Raw genomic sequence first — 21,164 nt, 5'->3', positions numbered from 1 at the left:
TTGGCACTTATTCACATAACTGTATTCACAAAAAAATAAAGCAACTGTGACCGATTAATGAAAATGCATCAAAATGTAATCAAATATTAAACATAGGTTTGAAATGGGAATTTCAATCCAACCTCTCTAGCAGTGGGCATCCTACAGGGATATTTAGGTGGCACTTAGATGAGCTTTGTCGCAGGGGCTATCTCAAACCAGTACATTCTTCCACTCTCCATCTTACTGCTCCCCTAAAATCAGAAGGGAAAGTTAGCAAACTGACCTAACAGAAGGAGTCTGTCCTTGAATTAGTGTCATGAAGACTTTCTTGTAAGCCCATGAGGTAGCCTAGCAGAGTAATTCACAACTCCTGGACACCTTCCATGCTGTTAAAACAGGAGGCATTTCCAGAGTGCAGCAGCATGCTTGTGCTATGCTGCCCATCCTTCCTCAGGAGCCCAAGGCAAGCCATTTCTGCACTGGGTACTGTCACCTGGAGCAGTAAAGTTATTCTACATTTGGTTAAAAAATAACCCTGCTGGCTGAGTGCCTGCAGCACCAGTCAGCTGGCTCTTAGTCCATCAAAGACAGGCTTGCTTCTGGCTCTTTCCTTCCAGAAAAGCCATCAAGCAATAGAGGTCTGAATCACCTCAGATTGAGCAGACCTTGTATTTAAAGAATTACCTCTGAAAACAAAGTACTGCTTTTTTCTGCCTCCCCTCAGTAAGAAGCAGATAGATCCTTGTTCATAAAGAGGTCCAATTCTGGGTGTCAGATTTATTTCTCCAGCTAAGAAGCACTCCAGAAGACGAGGTGGTTCTCTATATGAGTCACTGATCGATAAAGCAGTTTTTAAACAGGCTTTTATGCCATATTGGATTGTTTGGGTGACCCAGATCCAAACTCAGCCTGGGGAATTACTTGGGTGAATAGAAACACTTTTTGTTTTCATAACCTTTTTGGTACAGTTAGTTTCAGTTCAGAATGAAAGCAGAACATATTTCAGATGATACCAGGTAGAGAAGGCTTGGGACAGGATATCCTGAGGTTTGGAAGGACACGGAAGTTGTGTGTCCCCACAGGTAGGTAGCACCATTGTGAACCAGAACCAGAAGGCTTCAGGATGTGGATTTAGGAAAAAAAAAAAAAAAAAAAAAGACTGAATCTGTGGGATGGAGCTCACCAGGCACAAGTGGCACTTCTGTAACACGGCAGACTGCTCATCTCCCTGATCCAAAATGAACACGTCATGAATTCAGCATTGGGACTCGAGTTCTAAGAAGCCTGCTCTGTCTTCCCACACGCATACGTTCATACCTCTTTATTTTCGTCAACCAACAGCCCTTGAGCTGGTTACCATGATTTTATTGCCTCTGAATTATCATTAAAAAGACAGCGACATCAAAAACAGCAAAGCAAGGTGGCTCATGCAAATGAAGGTGCATTTACTGGGAAAATAAAGAAGGAGAAAAATAACTATCCCCATTCAGTTATGCAGATAATCCTGCTTGGAAGCAAATCTGCAGGCAGAACATGAGCATTAAGGTAATGTAAGGTACCTCCTGTATCATCCAGTAACACGTGCTATGATTAGCATTTCCAAACAATGTTTGAATTGCTTCTGGAATTGCAATGCTTGTTTGATATCTCACAGCAGTAGCTTTGAAAATCCATCTTAGGCTGATGAACCACCTTGAGCCTTAGCACTGTTCCTTGCTCACAGCTAATGAGTGCTCCCATATTGCTTTTTCTATGCCTCACCTCAGCCCTTGAGAAAAGCCTCTGCTGCATCTCCTAGCAGCCTGGTAGTATGTGGCTTTCGCATTCAGCTGAGTTACACAGAGAACAAGTAAGCCAAAAATCACAGAGAAGCAGCCCTCCTCTCAGTTATCTTCCAGTGCTAGAAAAAGAATACATCTTCATGTTATTGTATCTTCATGTCATGCCCTTGTACCAGGCAGCTATTTCAAGCCCCTCAGAGGACAAAACAGAAGTTCCAGACCTCTGCTATTGATCCTCTGCTATTCAGTTCAGCCTCTTAAAAACCTAGGCCAAGTACCTTAATATCAAGCACTAGAAACAAAGAAACTTCCATATTACACACAATAGCTCACTGTTGAAACATGTTTTCCTCCACAAATGCTTCCCACACAAATGCAGTTCTTTCCCCATCACTGCAGCAAACAAGGGCCACACCACTTTGAACAAGATTTGGATACAACGTTTTGCCTTCTGTAAATTGAGTTTCAGGCTCATAACTCCTCAGAGCAAACTGAGTCACAGTAAATTCTACAACTCCCACGTTGCCCTAAGACCTAATATGGTAAGAAAAAAACCATTCAAACCATCAGTTATGCTTACCTTCTGAATAAGAGATTCCTAGCCCTTATTTGCACACCTGGTTAATTTACAGCAAGTCAGGTGGTTTGACTGCTGATCCCGCTTTAACTTTGTCCTCTGCTCACCACACCCATCCCAGCTGCATCGAACGCAGCAAGATCACCTCAGTCAGCTCAGCTGGTGATGGGCAATGCTTTAAAAAGTCCCCTAAGATCCCTATAACCTCCCATTCTGTCACTGATTAGGTTGAAGTGTTAAGCCAAGAACTGTTCTGATGAGCATTGGAGATGTCAAAAGATTATTCTGATAGCTGTAGTCCAACAACATACGTTAGTTCATTTATTTATTAAAAACCCTGGCTTAGATGTACCAGGATTACTCATTGAAGTTTAATAGTGAAATGAATCTAAACACTCTTTTGAGTATAACCACAAGCGTCTGCTCTTAATCTGTCTACATGTAAATATCTTCAAACATTTTAAAGAAAAAACAGTAATGTAAACCTCAGCTTGGATGACGGAAACACCACAATTTATGTTTGAAAGAGTAACCAGTGTTCCAAAATAAACATCTTACGTTTTCTCAAGTGTTTTTTTTTTCTCTCTTCATTTGCAAACAGATCTCTGCATATATCAAGAAAATGATTTTATTTATTTTCTTCAGCTGTGCTTCCTTGGTTTCCCTTCCTATAGGGGCTAAACACATTGCTTCTATGAAAACATGCTCTTCCTGTGGCCTTTCAAATGACTGACTGAATTTATATTTAATTTTCCTAGAAAATGGCCTAAAATGGAGGCTACAATGCTTCTTTCTAAAAGCATGTTTTAACTGCTTCTTTAATGTGTGCTACTTGTGTTCAGCAGATATTGGTAGGAAGCAAGGTGGGGTGGTTCTGCTAAGCATGGTAAAAAATGCTGATTTCAGTCAGGAGTCCAGCTTGAAAGAGGAAGGTATTGATCCTGTCTTGCTCTAGTCAATAGAAATGTTGCCTTTAATTTTAAAGTACGCAGTAGCACATCCTTTTATGTGTACACTGAACACGCAGTGCATTTGTGTTCCAGTTCAGCTTAAAAAGAGAAATAGAGAGGAATACCAACTGACACTTTAAAAAGTAACTTCCAGAATGCCTTCATCCTTTTCTTTTCAGCAAATAAAAGAAATTTTTCAACAAAATCCAGGTATTTTCTGTGCAATCTGTAGAAAGCGAATGCTTGCACCATCCTCTGTTCCACATCCTATGAGGTGAGTGAGCAGTTCTGCGTTGCACGCATCCTGTCAGTAGCAGGGGAGTGTAGGAGTACAGATGACAAATACCAAAAATGTGTGAGTATTTTTAAAAAGTTTATTTCATTTGTAATGAAATGAATTTTGCTCAAATCTATACAGTCGGTGAAATAGTCCCATAAAATGATTTTTGTAGGAAGTTATAAGGCACATAAATTACCAAATCTAAACAAAGAAGAGAAGCCAAAATAGTGAACTAAGCCCCAGTATGCCTTTAGCTATTTTAGAGGTGTGTGAATGATTTACAAGAATGTGAATCACTCAACAGACACAGTAATGAATATTTTATATTTGGCGTGACCAACAGAATCACAAATAAGGGGAAGGAAAAGCTCAGATCCATCTTCAAAAGCCCCCTTGGGTAGAAGGCCGTGCATCCTTCACAGCTTCCCTGCAAAGCCTGCAGTGCAGCACGCTGCTCATGCTGGCCAGCACTATTGTCTGGGAGAGGAAGGGGCAACCTCTTGGCTTCCTCTTCTTTCTATATGGGGCAGCTTTGTCAGGAACAGGAAGGATCTACACACACATCTAGCACTAAGCATTGTCTTCAACTTTAAAGAGTAGAGGGGCTGTGGGTCTTTTTTCTTGGGCTTTGTTTTCATTTTTGAGTAATTGCTTTGGGAAGTTGTTTGGCATACAACAAGTCTCTGTATACTCTGTTGGATAACATAATGGGTTACAACCCATAATAAAAAATAGTCGCTTCTAATTTCAAGAGGCATTACCAAAATAAATCCCACCAATATTTATTTCCACCTGCACATGTATTTTTCAACTAACCTAACAGTCAAGGATTCAATGTCATAAGATTTTCATACAAATATATTGTATTATGTATTTTCTTCCATTAACAGGATCCACTCCTCCTAGAAGTAACTCTACGTATACATTCACGTATTAAAGAGTAATTATTTGGCTAAAAATAGATGTCTATTTCTCATCAGACTGAAGTAATTAACCTAGCAAGGGTAATTTGCTATAAAAGATACAGTACTAGAAATAAATAGTTCTACAATTCAGAGACCTTCAAAATGGTTTGCCATTTCCAGTCTGTCTTAAGTTTTCTGAAGTCCTTTTAAAGCGTAAACTAAATTTACTACACTTGAGAAAATAATTTGGACCTACGTATATAGAGTCCCAATCACATGAGAAGCTTATTTCACTTAATCTCCTTCTTGGTTTTGTAATGGGCAGAAACAACCAGATAGTTGTCAGGATTCATGTCCCTGAGAGTTGGAGACTTGCTTTGGATTGGAGAAGTTTTCCCATCCACTCGCGAGATCTGCAGCATTCGGCACGGGTCGTGCTTCAGTAAGTAACCCGCAAAAGTCTCCCATCCTCCTCCAACACGGACCATCACGTGCTTGTTGTGCAGCATCTGAAATTACATAAGAAAGGAAAATAAAAGTATTCAAGGTGAGCCAATCAGTATTGCTTTTCCTACCAGAATAAGCTCCACTTTCTCTAAAGCCATAGACTTAGTTTGTAGTCTGCTTTGCAGTAAAAGGAAAGGAAAAGAAATAGTAGAACATTTGTCATTTAAATTTCAGAGGGTTTTGAAGAAGAGGAAGGTGAGCTAGTATTTAAACTGAAGACTTTCCTGTTTAATGTAAACACATCTACAAGTTCTTCAAGTCATACGACACTGTGATCCTGCTCTTCATGTGTGTAGCATAGTTGTGTCAGGTACGGAACAGGGGCATTCCTCAGATGTGTTGGTGAAGATACCACTTTATAGGTCTAGAAGCTGGCTTTTCTTTACAGGACTTCACCACAACACAAGGATTTAAGCATTTACCTTGTAAAAACACCACCCTTAGACAACATGCCCTTAACGTGGTCCAGACAACAGCATTTGAATTTATGTCCACAGTGAATGTGAGCGTCATTCTGTGTGCCCACAGCTCCCTGGAGGGCTGATAGTACCTGCAGTTCTGAGATTTATGCTGCCCATCAACCTTCTGTAGCACAGCACAATTCAGATCAGTCTGCAAAGCATAGATGACAAAGCAAAAAAAATAAAAAAAAAATAAAACCAGTAATCTCCAATTAAACAAAAATAGATGATAGAAAGCTAAAATGTAACTCTTCAAAGCCAGGCAAAACATAATGAATGTCCCAACTCAGCCTAAAAATATGCTTTTGACATAAATATATCCTTAACTTCAAGCCTTCATTTTGAATTTAAATCAGTATCATCAGCCTTCAGCAGCATGAGATTTCAATTATGTCTCTAGTCTGGATAATATATCATGAAAGAAGTAAATGTTTTCTGCAATACATTGAAAACTGCCATTCAGATGCTGTCAAAGCCTTGAGACAATAGTTTACAGTGTTTTATTTAGCAGATATCTCCTATTTGAATGCTTAAAAAAGACATCTGGAGAAATGCCTCTCCCACCAAACTTTTGGAGTAAAAGCATTTTAAACACAACTTCAGTCCACAACAACCAATACTGCCATGGGAGTGAGTGAACTGCAGCTGAATTTCAGCTTCCCCATATTGTCGAAAAGGGGTTCACATTCCAAAAGAAGTCAGAATCTAGACTTCTGATTGAGAGTTAAGAATGGAAAGCTAGTAAAAAGTATATTTGGTTAATTTCCCGTAGGGATTGCTGTACAACCAAATAAAACCTGCCACTGGTATGTTATTTCCAGATTGTCAGCTTAAAGGTACATCTTCTGTCTTGCCTCTCTTTTTTACACATACTACCACTATAGTAGGAGAACCCTTGACTGCCTGCCTGGATTTTCCTGCATCCTAAACAGTCATTGTTTTTGCAGTACAGTGCCACAGAAGCACCACTTCAGCCCTACGGTCATATTTTGGTTTCAGTAACACCAGCATGAATTCAGAATAATTCTGCTAACTTCAAAGTTGCTCTGGATTCACAGAGGCATAAAAAATTCTCTCATAATAGAAGTCATATATATGTATACATAAAATCACTTTCTATTCCAACACACTTCAGCTAAAGATGAAAATTTCGTCTGCAATTTTATAATCCATATTATTCAGTTTTTCCACGGCATGAGAGCTCTGACAAAGAAGAGGCTTCACACCACAATAAAGCATTTTAATAGTTGGTTATAAACGTCAATAAATTCAAGATTCTCATGAATTTTCCCACTGCTCTGCAGCCAATTAAAACGGAGAAAACCCTTCCCATTAAATAAAATGCAACACGTGTTTGTGGTTGCTGTGAATCTTCATTTTCTCTGTGATGTGTGAGGCGTGGCTGCCACTGAAGCTGTTCTCTATACAGTCCATGTTTCAGCCGAAACAGTCGTGTCATGGGGGAGCCAAATATCTGAGAAAACATTATTGCACAATAGCATAACAGAGGGAGGCATTATGGATTAATCCTATATCAAGAGGTTATATCTTCAATATTTTATATAAGTTAACATTACATAGAATTTCAGCATCAAAACAAAGTATTGTTTAAACTCTTCTGGTTGTCGTATGAATGAGTTTAGAGAACTTTCAAAAGGCTTATCAAAGAGATACGAGGCTGTATGTAAAGATATTAAGCTTGTATAAATGAGCATAGTTTTACTAACTTGAAAAAAAATCCATTCTGTTTTACAGGAAAAGAAAATCTGGCCTGATATTGCCATTTTTCAGGTTATATTACAGTTTTCTTTAAGGATATTTAAGTGAGAAGAGGGGAATTGGAGGAATTGCATGTGGCAAACCCCAGCCAAGTCTTGCAAAGGCCAATGGAAAGAATCCTACTGGCTTTAATGGAACCAGGGCTGGGCTCTGCAAGCCAAACTCAGCAACCTAAAGCAAATCATGGTCTGGAGGCAGTCAGTATGACTTTAGGCCAGTTTCAGAAATGATGTAGACTACATACTGTGACTACATGGACTGTAAAATCCAAAGGCATTGGGCAAAATAATGCAATGCTTCACAACTGTGGCTACACAAAAAGAATTTTGAACTCCCAAGGTTAAGATAATGAGATTGAAAAAGGTAAGAACTGGATACATTTCAAGTAAGTTTTACTGAATAAGAGCCACCAGGATGAATTGTCATCTGCAGATATAGCTCTCACTTCTAGTAGCTTAGCATTTATGGGGCCTTTTTTCCAGAGTTATTCAGAACTGTGTAATTAAACAGGCTTCCATAATAATGTATATTCACAGTGACCGCAGTGACATTGCAGGCCAGAAATAAGATGATCCCAGTGTTGGTAAGGTGTAGTCACACTGCCTTGTGAGAACCAGAAAAGCTAGAACATACTGTCATCACCACTTGGCAGGCTTTGAGCCCAGTGGTAAGCCCAAGAACCATGCTGCACACCTTTACCACACACTCAGATTCCACCTGCAATGTTGCCAACGCTATTTAGGAATCACTGTGCTGCTACTTGTCTGTACCAGACATTAGTGATCCGCCCTCCTCTCTAGGCCAAAAGCTGACTTTCTCAGATCTCAGCATTAGTCACTATGTTTAGGCCTGCAGACCATAGATTAGCATTACTTAACAGTAATGTTCAGCAACCTCATATTTCCGTGATCACTGATATTATCAAACTGCCAGTGTGCCAATTTCCAGTATGTGGCTGTATGGTGAATGCAGTCATGGGCATTTACACCTAAATATCTTCTAAGTACATTTGAATGAGGGAACAAGTTTTCGGAAATTTGCAGGTAATTGTTACTCTGTGTGTCTTCCTAATTCCCCAAGGATTCAGTGACCTGAAAATGTCATCAAGAACATGTAACAGTCTCCTAATAAATTGTTGCAAGATGCATAATTACAGACATTAAAAATACCTCATTAGCAGAGATTATGAAACCTAATCTCTTGAGTTTATCATAAAATTTGGAGGAAAACCATGCAATACCATCAGATTTAAGTGCTGGTTAGATTAGACTTAGAAGCATTTATATTTTTAAAAGTTTCCAACCATTGCAACATCCGCTTGGTAAGAGATGTTACTGCTACTGCCTACCTAGATTTCATTCCTATGGACAAAAGGGGTCATGGGAGCAACTCCCAGGAGTATGTGGAAGGAAAAGAGCTCCCTGCAGCTGTTATTATCATTGGCTTTCATTCTCCTTTTGTCACTGGGCTTATGTGTATGTATGTCTTTTAAGAGGAAAGCATGAGTCTGACAGAACATAAGGCCAATTTTAGATGCCTTAAGAACTCACTTATGTGCCTAATCGCACGTCTGAGGAATTTGAAACCTCAGCTCTGCAAATTTGGAAAAGCACAAATTATGGAGCCAGTTCCAAATCTTAATTATTCATCCACACCAAAGTAACCTTGAGGCAGGTTTCACGTGCATTTGGCAGACAAACAAAATATCTTAGTCCTTTCCAACCCTATGAATTACCCTATGATCAGAATTATATAAAGAAGTATGTCCCTACCTGAAAAACACACTCCTCTTCCACCCCCTCCATTTTGTTTTGTATCCCAATTCATTAAGTCACTCTTATCCAGTCCCCTCTTACTATACATCTATAAAAAGCCATTTCAGATTATTTCTACTACTTTTAAAACTTTGAAATGATCCATTACTCCAGTAATTACATATGGTTTTGTTTAGGGACCTCCTCTGAGTTTTTGTTGTAGTTCTAAAACCCCAGTAAGTGAGCTTGTGCTTCCCCTCTCCGCAGACACGATAATGACATGGAAAATAGCTTGCTGGGTTAACATCTCTCTCTCATTTTCAGGGATTTGTATGTATTAAACCCCACTAAATGAATCTCACTTAGATGGAAAAAGGATTACAAAAAAAGCTCGACTTGAAACAAAGATGTCAAGTGCTGACGGTAATTACTTGTCACAATATTTCTCACTGCGCTAGAGCTGAGTTTTAAAAACTACCACCCCTTATGAATTTCAAAATAAATTGATTTTCATGTTAGCAAATACTCTAAGGGGTATCTACTCTGTTTAGTGAAACTCTCTCTTACACTGTGTTGTATACATAAAGACTGCAATGGAATGATATTTTAGAAATGATTTATAAGCTTCATTGGTTTATGTCTATGTTTTCTAAACAAATCTGATGCAAACATTTCTGCCTTTATGATAAATATTTCTGGTGGAAAATAAACCAGAATGGAGGCATTATTCAAAATCCCTAAATCTCCATTTTGGGGCAAAATAACAGTTATCGTTTTATGCCTAGCGATATTTCTCACCGAGCAAGGAGCTCGGTTTTCATGTAGAACCTAATAAAGTTTCCAGCCGCTTCAGCAACACCACCACACTTCTCCGTGTTGAGTGACTGACATACAGAGGCAGGGAACAAAAGAAGTATTGACTTAAATAGGTGATACAAAAATTGCATCAGTGTGGTTCCAGCTGGAATGATTTTCAGTGGCAGCTGATACACTGAATCCTGATAGAGTTTCCAGGCGAGGCAGCCACGAAGACTCGCACCAGTAGAGCCTGCTAAGGCTCCTACTGTAATTTTGTTACAGTAAATATAGACCAGGCCTTACAGTAAATGCAGATCAGAAAAGGCTCCCGTAATCCACTGAGTTATTTTTACAAAGTTTGTTTCAGATCCAAAAATTCAGCAGAGGAGTTTGTCTAAGCAAATACTAAAAAGCACATGTAAACACTCAAAAGTCAACTTAAACACGCTGTATGAAAAAGAAAATGTCAGAGACATTATCTTATCTTTTTTTTTTCCCAAAATTTGTCTGTATCACCACTCAGTCAAAAATTACCAGGAAGGACTACTGACTTTTCTATCCGAAGGCAGGACTTCCAGTCAGTAGCCCAGCTACAGGTCAGACAGTCATTTTAGACTTATTCTTACCTCTTCAGAGTTTACAATCTATAAAATAAAGCTTTCTGCAAAACCAGGATGAGTAGTAATTTCCATACACTCTCCCAGCCAAGAGCTGTTAATATATCAGAGTGCTAAAGATAGATGAAGGAATGTTGGTAGTGCAATAGATTATGCATATAAGAACATCTACCTTTCAATAAATACGTGGCAGCATTCTTGACCTGGTGCCCGAAGATGTAATGATCCCATAGTAAAAAGGAATAAGGATTTAGGGCACTATGACATTATTTTGGTACCATTTGCCACTGTTAATTCTAAACTGCTACAACAGTTTATTAATTAATAGCAATTTATTCTTCAGCAGTAAGAGTGAGATGAGTATTAATTATGACCTCTGTCACAGAAACTGTTGCACTTTTAAAGAACGCAGTATTTAAAAGAAATTGATTTATATTCAATTAAATTAAGAGGTAATCAGAGATTCATAAACTTCAGTGCAGAATCAGCAGACTTTTAACTATCACCTGTCCTCCAACATTGGAACCATTTTAAATGTTGAGTTTACAATGAGTTGTCTTTCCTACCGAGACATTTGTCAGTCTTACAGAGTTAAGCCTCAAAAATAACACAAATGCTTCAGGACTTGTGAAGTGAAAGCAGCTCATGGTACTATTATAAAACAAAATACTGTGTACTATAGTTGGTTAATAGAATACCGCATTATTCCAGTATAGTATAAAATGTGTGTTACTTATTATTTCACAGTTACAGAATCAGAGAATACTGGGGTTGGAAGAGACCTCAAGAAATCACCCAAGCCCTGCTAAATCAGGTATTCTATGATAGGTTGCACAGGTAGGCATCCAGATGGGTCTCACATCTCCATAAAAGGAGACTCCACCACTTCTCTGGGCAGTTTGTTGTCACTCTTACCATAAAGAAGTTCTTCCCCATGCTTGCATGGAACTTCCTTTGTACAAGTTTTAGACCATTGCTTCTTGTCCTATTGGTGTGCAGCACCAAGAAGAGCCCAGCCTCACCCATTTGTCTTCCACCCCTCTTCAGATATTTATAAACATTGATCAGATTCTCTCTCAGTCTTCTTTTACCCCATGTGGAACTGACTCTGCTTACACAGCCTTTCCTCATATGGGAGATGCTCCAGGCCCTTCATCTTCCAGGAGATCCCAGTCTTTCTTGAATGGAGTGCCCCAAAACTAGACTGTGTCTAGACTGTACTCTAAAGGTGGCCTCATAAGGACAGAACCGAGGAGGATCGTCTTGCTCGACATGCTGGCCACTCTCTTTTTAATGCCTCCTAGGATACCATTGGCCTTCTTGACCACAAGGGCACACTGCTGGCTCATGGCCAAACTGCTGTCCATGGGGACACCCAAGAGTAAGCCACCTGTCTTCTTTTTGGTGACCTTACTGAAAAGGTCATAGCGTGGTAAGCCAAAGCAGCAATTTAAATTCTTATTTCTCAAAATGATCCTTCCAGCTTAGGCCTCTGCCAGTTTGACTGAGGAAGTTCTGGAAGACAGAGTTGAATCAATTCTTTTCAATACTGTGCATTAATGGAGGCAATTACAAGTATTAAATTATCTAACTGTCTTGTTCACATTTCCTCCTCCCTTGCTCACAGAGTTTTCTGTGATAAATGAAGTTGTCCTAAGATTATTCCACCTCTATGTGACAAGGAAAGTGAAAAAGGGAAAGGTGGTGAAACCTGATGCCACAGCCAGAAGGCTCACTAACAATACTCAGAGCATAAAGCTTGCAATCTGCACAATACTTCAGTATTGATATTAAAATGATCCATGTGCGATATGTAAGTAAACTCCTGGCTTCCTAGGAGATTAACTACTGTATACATCATAAGGTCTAAAGGGAAACATAACAAAGTCCAATAAAACTGAATGAAAGCAGTTACACAACAGTTTCTTTAAATGACTGATCCAGTTCCTACTGAAGGCAATGGGAATTTATCCAGTTCTACAAGATGTGCTTCAAGCCATGTTCTTCTGAAATATAAACCTGACTCTTTCGCTAAAATAAGTGACTTTTTTTTCTTTTTCTTTTCTGAAGAAAACTTTATGATAAGGAATTTAAAAAGTTTCACGCTGTCCTCTGTTAATTACACCCACTCAAAGCAGCCCTGTCATTCTCCTTCCTATTCATCTCACAGACATTCATATGAAAAGATGCATAACAACATCAACTTTTTTACCTCACTAAATCACAATGGTGAGATTGCTCTTCTTCGAGAATACAAAATGGGTTGCCGTCACCTAACTCATCCTCAGTTAATTGACAGTCATTTACCTTTTATGGTAATTTATCCTTTTTCTAGACTGAAATTATTGTCCAGTCATCAACAGTTCATTTGGGAACTATCTCATTGTCTCAACTGGCAAAACAAAACAAAGAAAAACACCTTCCTTTCCATAAAATAATTAAAAAAAAAAAAGAAAAAAAACCCAGCACAAATAAAGCTGACCTGAAATGAAAACGCCTTTGCCTCTTGGGACTCCTTTTCAGACCCTTTTTTTATTCTATTTGCAAGTTTCTGCAAGAGGATCTTGGAGACCTCATTTGAGATTTCCACCTCATAACATTTCTATTAATTTTTCCAATACTTCCTCAAGTTGTTAAACTAACTTATCAGTCAAAACTGCTTCTCTATAGCACTGTGATAAGATGCCACATTTTCATCACAGGGCTGATGATTCAGCTAGGATCTGAAGACGTTTGTATGCTGCTGAAGGCAGAGGCACAAAAACCAGTGTCTGGTGATTCAGCTGAAATCAGAATGCAGAAGCTCTGTATATCAGCATACCGTGTAGGTATGACCTGTATTACGTGGTCACCTGCTGAAGAAAGTGAACACATTCTAACACTGCTTAAGTGAAAGTGAAATTCATATATAACTGTAAATTCATCATCCTAGTTTCTTAACAGGAAGTCAAGCAGAACTTCCATAACCCTTTGTAGACCTGGAGATGCTAACAACCACCTTCATACCCTGCCTTTCACCCTCAGGTAAAGCTAAATGCTGCTCCTTTGTTGTTGTTGATATAGGAGTCGAATTCTTCCTGCCAAGTACCACCGCAATATGAAATGAGAAAGATCATTTACATTTAATCACAGCTCATCAAATGAGTACAATTGAGTTAGAAATCCAATACTAAATGGAAAGATTTAGTAGAGTGTGCATTCCTAGAGCTTTCTACTAGTGGATATATATACTTGGAAAAGTTCAGTTGGCTTCTTATTTACAAGAAGATCAATAATAAACTGGAGAGTTTATAAAGGCCTGAAAGAAGCCAGGAAAAATATTTGAGCTCAGAGATGTAGGGTGTTTAGGAAGATGGAATTAATAGGATGCTATGTGACTAAAGCCTTATGCAACCTGAAAGAAATAGCAGAAAATAGCTACGACCTCCACTTACAGTGGTCCCACAATGGCACATGCATGCCATGGGGCATGACACACCAGAGTTTTCCATTTCATATTTCAGCAAAAGATCATGCTAGAAAAGCACACGGACTCCCAGTGTCGTGGTGACAGTGATTACTGAAATCAATTCCCCTGTGAATCTAGGTCTAAAAGCACACCTGGGTAACAAGAAAGATCAGCACTTGTAGATTTATCAGTAGTGCAGTAACAGCATCCCAGTGACAGAATGGGAAGGACAGAAGGTTGTGGGATTATTGAGATGATGTCAGACTCAGAAACAGCCACTGAAACCATACAGGCAGCAATAATTAAGAGCTTTCCCTTTCAGGAGAAAGAAAAGTCACTTTAGACAACAATTAAGCAAGTAAGCAAGAATCAAGGAGCACAATGAAAATTGTACTAATGTGAGACAGACTATTTATAAGATGGAGAGGGAGATCTCAGGGTAACTAACAGCAATTATTTCAGTAACTGAATGACATTTTAATGACTCATGGGACAAGCTGAAGGAGTGACTTACAGCACTGTGCCATAAATTAGGGGATCTGGTTGGAGATGATTTTTTGCTGACATGCAGACATTTGAAGAAACACTACAAACTGTGAAGCAAGAGAACTGTATGTGATACCTGGTGACAGGACCTGACACACAAATACACAAAGACATACATGGAAGTTGAGGTAAGCGGGGTGGGGTAAGAAAGAAAAAAGATCCACTTGCCTGGTGAAACACACAGAAAGATTTTGTTAAGTCTAAGGTTGATTCTTGAGGAAGTTCAGTCTTGACACTGTAGCATTTCCCATGACATTATAGAACTCAAGAAATCACATTTCCCCTTCTGCAAAAGAAGTGAGGAAACTGGAATTTTTCCTCTTTCTGTTGTGGAAATGCAGCCTCCTATTTGTTCTTGCCAAGCAGTTAAGTCAATATGCTTGGTATAATGGCAAAAAACACTAATGCATGTGGATAGAAACTAATGAAGAAAATTGCCTATTCCACTGGTTCAGATCTGTAGTGAACATACACACAAGAAGGCAGCCTTGTTTAGAAAGCCCTAGGCTGTAACAGAACAAGAGTTTAGCCAGCTTTCGTACACCTGAAAAAGCCAGGAATTGACTTAAACATTGAAAGTAGCTGAAAGCAAAATACATCTTTGTATGTATATCGATACAAGTAACAAGAGGGTTTGGACAATTGGGATTCTCACTCTTGATTAATCTTTCTGTCTTATCCTACTTTTAGTTCAACACAATTTCATGGAATTTGAGAATAATATGTGTATGGTATCTAATTAACACCAGACCTTGGCTGCTGTTCAAAAAAGGTATCCTGCGTAGGCGAGCATTTCTTGTGCGAGAAATGACTCAGATGCAGAAAGAAGTAAACACACTTGTTTATTCGTTAAGAGGCAAGTGAGTTTCTGACAAGTGAAGGCTTTTATTTCTTGGATAAGGAGGAATAATGTCGTGGAAAATTATTTAAATACAGTAGTTGTGCTTAGATTGGCATTTGAACATGAAGAGATTGTGTAATTCCAAGACACCACTTCTAGTTGACTCTGGGGGCAATAAAGGTAACATTATCTTTTTGCTTCACTTCCAAATACTCACTTGAGGGCCAGCCACAATATAGATATATTTCTTATCAACTGAAACATGGGACATTTAAAAGACTCCTAATTGTTTCTAGCTAAAGCATTGACTCCCAACACCTATTTTATGCAACATCAGGAGAAGAGTTGACGTGGCAAATATTAAGGATGGAAAAAGAACTCAAGCAGAGTTTATGAGGTCAGGTGAAAAAAAATTGTGAACTGGAAAATGCTGTCTCTGGATGGAGATATGGAAAACCAAACATACTGAGATCAAATAATGGGGGAATGGAAGAAAGTTTTTCAGAAAAAAACACCTCACATTTAAAAAGCATAAGCTTGAAGCTGCTTAAATAAATCAATGAATGAATGATTAAAACCAAGAAATTATCTTTACTCTTACCTTTGGATTAAAAAAAAATCAAATTCTCTTAATTGTAGGTAGATTGTTAATGTTTCTCTTCTTTATGTGCTATGTAGATAGCTTAGCATTTTGAGCCTTGAGAAGTCTCTCTTGAAAACAAATAGAAAAGGGGAAAACTTGTTCTCACTTCTTAAAGCTAAGTAAATTCTCACCCTCTGAGGAACACCACTGTAATCATGCCTTGGAGCAGTTAGATACTGCTCAGAAAGGGCTTCTGACACAAAATAAAAATATGAGCAGTGCACAGATTGAAAACAGATATCTATGCAAATACAAAAGGTATTAATTTTACTCAGACTATTATGATTCTCCCAGTTTGCATTCCATTCAGTACATTAAAGTCATTGACACAGTGTATTTGCACACAGAGCAATCAGTCTAGACTTAGCCACTGAATTCAGTGAATCTAGGATTTCACCACGCAAATGCGTGTAGGTTGCATGTGAACACGCCTGTGTTATAGCATTGCAGAAGTACATGAAAATGTTCTTTTGAACCCTCAAGTGCCATCTGTTTTCTAGCTATTCAAGACTCATTGCATCTCTCCTGATTTCTGAATAACAGTCTCCACTCCCCCCCAAAAAATTCAAGTAAAAAAATTAATTTCCTGCATCTTAATAAAAAAATTTACCTTCTGCAGAATTCTTCCCCACGACTGCCCATGGATGTGGAGTGCTTGTGGTAAGTGACACAGACATGTTACAAATCCAGCAGATTGATTAAAACTATCACATGTATCCCACTGCAGCAAGCTTTACATTACCTTAACTCTGCTTGTAATGTTCGACATTTCCAATTGCTTCTAATAGCTACAAATATATGCAAGATTAATGCAGAAGCTCAAGTTAAAATGTTTTATATGATTCCTTCCTTGGGCATCCTTATCCTAATGGTACCAGCACAGCAGATTAAGCAATAATTTTTCTGTAGTTATGATCAAATCATTGTCATGAGAGTGACTGTAAGCTTTTCTTTTTTCCCCAAAATCTCTATTTTTCTCAGTGGACAAGACAGTTTTAACTGTCAGAGAACCACTCTTACCTCTACAGACCGCAAGCAAAGAGGATTCCTTCAGAAGCGGTAGTGCTTATTCCTACTGCAATAAGTACTGAATAACACCCAAGTGGAAAGTGGTTTCCACTTGCATAGAGGAAACAGACAGAAGGGAACATTTGTTTTAAGTCATTTACTTCACTTAGAGAATGAAAATCGGGCCAGCTGTAGTGATTGGAAACTCCTTGAGCAGAAAAACTTCTCAATTTCTGTAATCATATTTTTCCTGTCACACAGAGATACTGACAGAGTTCATGAACACAACCTACTCAAACTCAAGAGGTAAAACCTGTTCTCTTACCTCAAACAATGTGACTTTGATCTGCATTTCACATAGACCTCCATTTGCTAGAGTGTTTTAAAACCACCAACATCTAGAGACAGTCCATATGCAGCTTCCCATAACTCTATGATACTAATTCCCACTCTGCAAGTCTAGATTTTCTTCCAGTTGAAGCCATATGGTGTTGAGAAATAATACCCATCCTTCACCTGCTATTGAAATCAAGATACTGGCAGTCCCCTTAAGGGTAAAAATCATGATCAATAACTTTAAAAATACGTTTAAGGTTACTAAGTAATGCTCAGAATTAGTTTCAATTGAGATAATTATGGTTGTTTCCTCAAGGTGACCATTAGTATTTCAGTTTAATGTGTTAAGCCTTGAGTCATAATATTTTGGAAGTCAAATCCAAACCACAAACCCCAACATTAAAGTGAAAACCCAACAACTGGTGCTTTTAAATACCTCTTCTTGGTGACTTTCTGAGACTCTACAGACCTTGTGTGCAAGTGGGTCAGGGAGAGCACGGATCAAGGACTGGGTACATGACTTGCTGTTATTCAGGTTTGTATAGCTGACCTTCTCCAAGACCTTGAGAAATTAAGTTCATACACGCATGGATTTCTCTCTTACTGCACATCCATTTACTTTGTCTATTCTGGTCATGTGCAAAGTTAAACAGAATCAGCTTTTCATAAGATTTTTTAATAATGCCTAGCAGTTTTTACAGTGGCTAGCATGACAGACCTAGATTTGATCAGATCCTGTGGACTCCACTACAGAGCATAAAATGTTAGTGAAATTATGAGACAGAGTTGCACTATTCTCTTAAAGTACCAACAAAAGTTTTGTAAAGACATTACCACACTTTCCTAACCTTTAAAAGAATACGTATAGCAACAACTTATTCAGAATTACCAAATCTCACGGGTTTTTTTGTTTGTTTTTCAAGTTGCATATGATACTAACCATTTTATAATATTCTTTCCTTTTTCAATGAAGGAGCTACTCTTCATAGCCGTGAATCCCTTGCAATAAATATACCATTACTTTAAATAGAAGATTTTGTTTCCTGGCTTAACAAAAAGCCATGCACAGATTGAAGTCACTTGCACAGTGGTGTCTTACTCATCCACAATATTTAAAGCCTAGTCAGCAACAGGAAAGTACAATTGCATCAGCTATCACTTACACAAAGTAAAGGATGATGACTAAGTATGAGATAACGTTCATCTGTTCATTAGCGAGCCTCTCAAAGGCATCACTCTTACGTATTTCTGAGGAATAATTAAAAAATGAGATGCCTCCAGCCACCACGATACAATTCAGCTGTTTAGCACGGCCTACTAAAAAAAGCAAGCACACAGCACACCCACACATCAGGTTTGCAGTTACAGATAATTTCACAAGGAGGCAGACAAACACCATCATCATTTAAGAGCACAAAAGAAAAGAACAGAAAAGGACAAGTGAAGATCTCACAAAGGGTAGTTAGAACTGTTCAACTTGCTTGTATAATGAAAACCGCAGGAAATTAAGTTTCCATATTTCTTAAAGGATTAAAATAAACAGAATGACATATTTTACATTAGCAAATTGGTATTTGCAAAGAACTTAAAAATATTAGGCACTGTAGTGTCAAATGTCAACACTAGAGTCTAGTGTCAACAAGATCTGCAGCTGCCTCTAGAGCTTCTCTGTATCTCATCCAGTCTGTACTCTATTGAGGTGACATTGCCTTAGATATTTACACAGGAAGTTAATATAACATTTTCTTGTCCCTTCTTCCTTTTCTTCTGTATACTCGACTGCAAGCTTTTCAAAGATAGAACATCTGAATATATAGAGATAAAACATAATAGAGTTTCTAATGACTACTGTGAACTGGTCAACAGAGGAGAGCGATAGCTGAAACCAAAAGCAGCTTTAAGATTTGTAGATATTATACACACTATCTTCTTTAACTGAATGCTTTCAGATTAAACTGGACTGTGTCTATTGTTATCTAGTGGCACACATTTGCTGAGATGCAGCAAATACACTGCAAAATTTCTACATACACTAAGCCCCTGCCTCATCATGACAGTTGCTTATAATAAGTAAATAATCTCCCTCCCCAAAACAACAAAACACAATGCTTTGCAAATATGATATTCATATGAAATTTAATTAAAGTGAGAAGTCTAAAACTGGGGAAACCCCAGCCACTGGCCTGGGGAGATCACGTGTCAACAAACAGAAATGATTCAAGAGGAGCTGTAATATGCCTCCAACCCATTTATTCCTGTGCTAAAGAACCAATGTTCGTTTGAAAAGCTTTTAAGAGCAATACAATATGTCACAGAGAAATAAAGCCATTTGTCCTTGGTTGCTTAGTGATCCTAAAATAGAAATGTAAAGAAATTCATGGGGCCTTTATTCGGACTAATTCAAAAGGATACATATAATTTTCTAGTCCTATAATTAAATACACTTCACAATATGGTCTGTTAGGGGGAAACTATTACTTTATACTCTACTTTATGAAAAAGACTCATTAAAATGTAGCTACACTGAGGATATTGCTTTCAAAATCTCTCCTAATGGCAACAAGAATAAATAAACGCGACTAAGATACATTTATCATGTTTAAGAGCGGGTCACACTTCAATTATTTAAGCCATCAATTCTGTCTCCATCTTTCCTCTACAGGATATTTTTTCCTTCACTTTTCACAACTTTAGGGAAAGCTGTTCTCCGCATTAGAAGCAAGAAAATTTGAAAGCTCCCAAAGAAAGGAGCAAGTACAGAAATGCAGAAGGGTGCAAACCTTTTTATGAGTGCCACTGGCATTTTAAAAGAACACGGAGAAGAGCAATTTAATCTTGCCACACTTTTGTTGCACATTCAGGCTAGAATATTCCTTGTACAGATGCAATATTGTTTTACCACCACTGCAGTAGGGACATTTGCTTAACATCTACATTGAGGTGTAAGACTATGTGAATACTTGCAGAGTAGTTGGCACGCAGCTAAGCTAACTCTTACCAGGTAAAAGTAACTTGGTTCATCTGTGCAAAAATTTTAGTGGCATAATCTGTCTCTAAAGAGATATAAATAATATGCAATATATTGAAATAGATCCTCTATTCTGACTCTCTTCCAAAAAGTTTTGGATTCTGAAGAGAAAGCTTGGCCTCTGATCACTTCCCCCTACAGTGTTACAGCAGGAGCTGTGATCCCATCTCCTCCTACTCACACTCTTTCTCATGGGAACATTTCCACCACCTCCTTCCTCTGATGAATTGCAGGAGAGAACCACATGGCATTAAGCACCTCGCATTGACTAATTATCATAAGGAACATTACGTTCTCTGGAATCCAGGCTGATAGCATTCCTGCCTCATCCAATGTATGCCACTCATAAAGAGGCAGACTTCTACGCAGACAGAAACAAAACAAAACAAAAAGGAACAATTAAAAGTGGAAATAGTCTTTTTTTCTTTAAATTTCTCAAGTTCTATCTCTACAGCTCCCTTCAGTCAAGTGTCTTTTTCCTCCTTTGAAAACACCCCTCAGAATTCATCAAACATGGTAAGTTAAACATGGTAAGAAAATGTGCTGACCAACATTTAAGATTTAAATACCATAGAAGAGGAGATAGCTGCCTATTATTTGTCATGTTGCTAGCGATCAGATATATTTAACAGTATTTAATTATACAAATTATCAGTGTAATCTAACTATAATCTCAGTTCTTAAAAGCTGACCCTTACACCTCTTTTAGTAACAATGTTTTAACTTCTGTCAAATTCCATCTCAATTTCTTCCTGGATTACAGTACGCCTTGACTTAAGTGGCATAGTCAAAATATAAACATTTTGTTTTACATAAGTTGGAGTTAAAAAAAAAAAAAGAAAAGAAAAAAACCCAACAGAAAATAATGGTATCTAGATGAAATAAAGCTGAAATCCCCCATGGTTTGCCAAGCGTGATGTCAA

General features: G+C 38.2%; 1 protein-coding gene across 1 annotated transcript in view; it reads right to left on the bottom strand.

Annotated features, from left to right (window-relative positions):
- Nucleotides 1-3,651: 3,651 nt before the first annotated feature.
- GAS2 (growth arrest specific 2) overlaps nt 3,652-21,164 on the bottom strand; it is a 75,807-nt gene continuing 58,294 nt past the window's right edge. Inside the window, exon 7 of the mRNA XM_065755427.1 lies at nt 3,652-4,984. Coding sequence (XP_065611499.1) covers nt 4,766-4,984 — 219 coding nt within the window. The 3' untranslated portion in view covers nt 3,652-4,765. The remainder of the gene's footprint in view (nt 4,985-21,164) is intronic.

Source organism: Cyrtonyx montezumae, unplaced genomic scaffold, assembly GCF_038088225.1.
Source record: "Cyrtonyx montezumae isolate F1298 unplaced genomic scaffold, pur_monq_1.0 scaffold_10, whole genome shotgun sequence".
Lineage (NCBI taxonomy): Eukaryota > Metazoa > Chordata > Aves > Galliformes > Odontophoridae > Cyrtonyx > Cyrtonyx montezumae.
The sequence above is the reverse complement of the archived record's forward strand: the minus strand, read 5'-3'. Positions and strand labels throughout refer to the sequence as shown.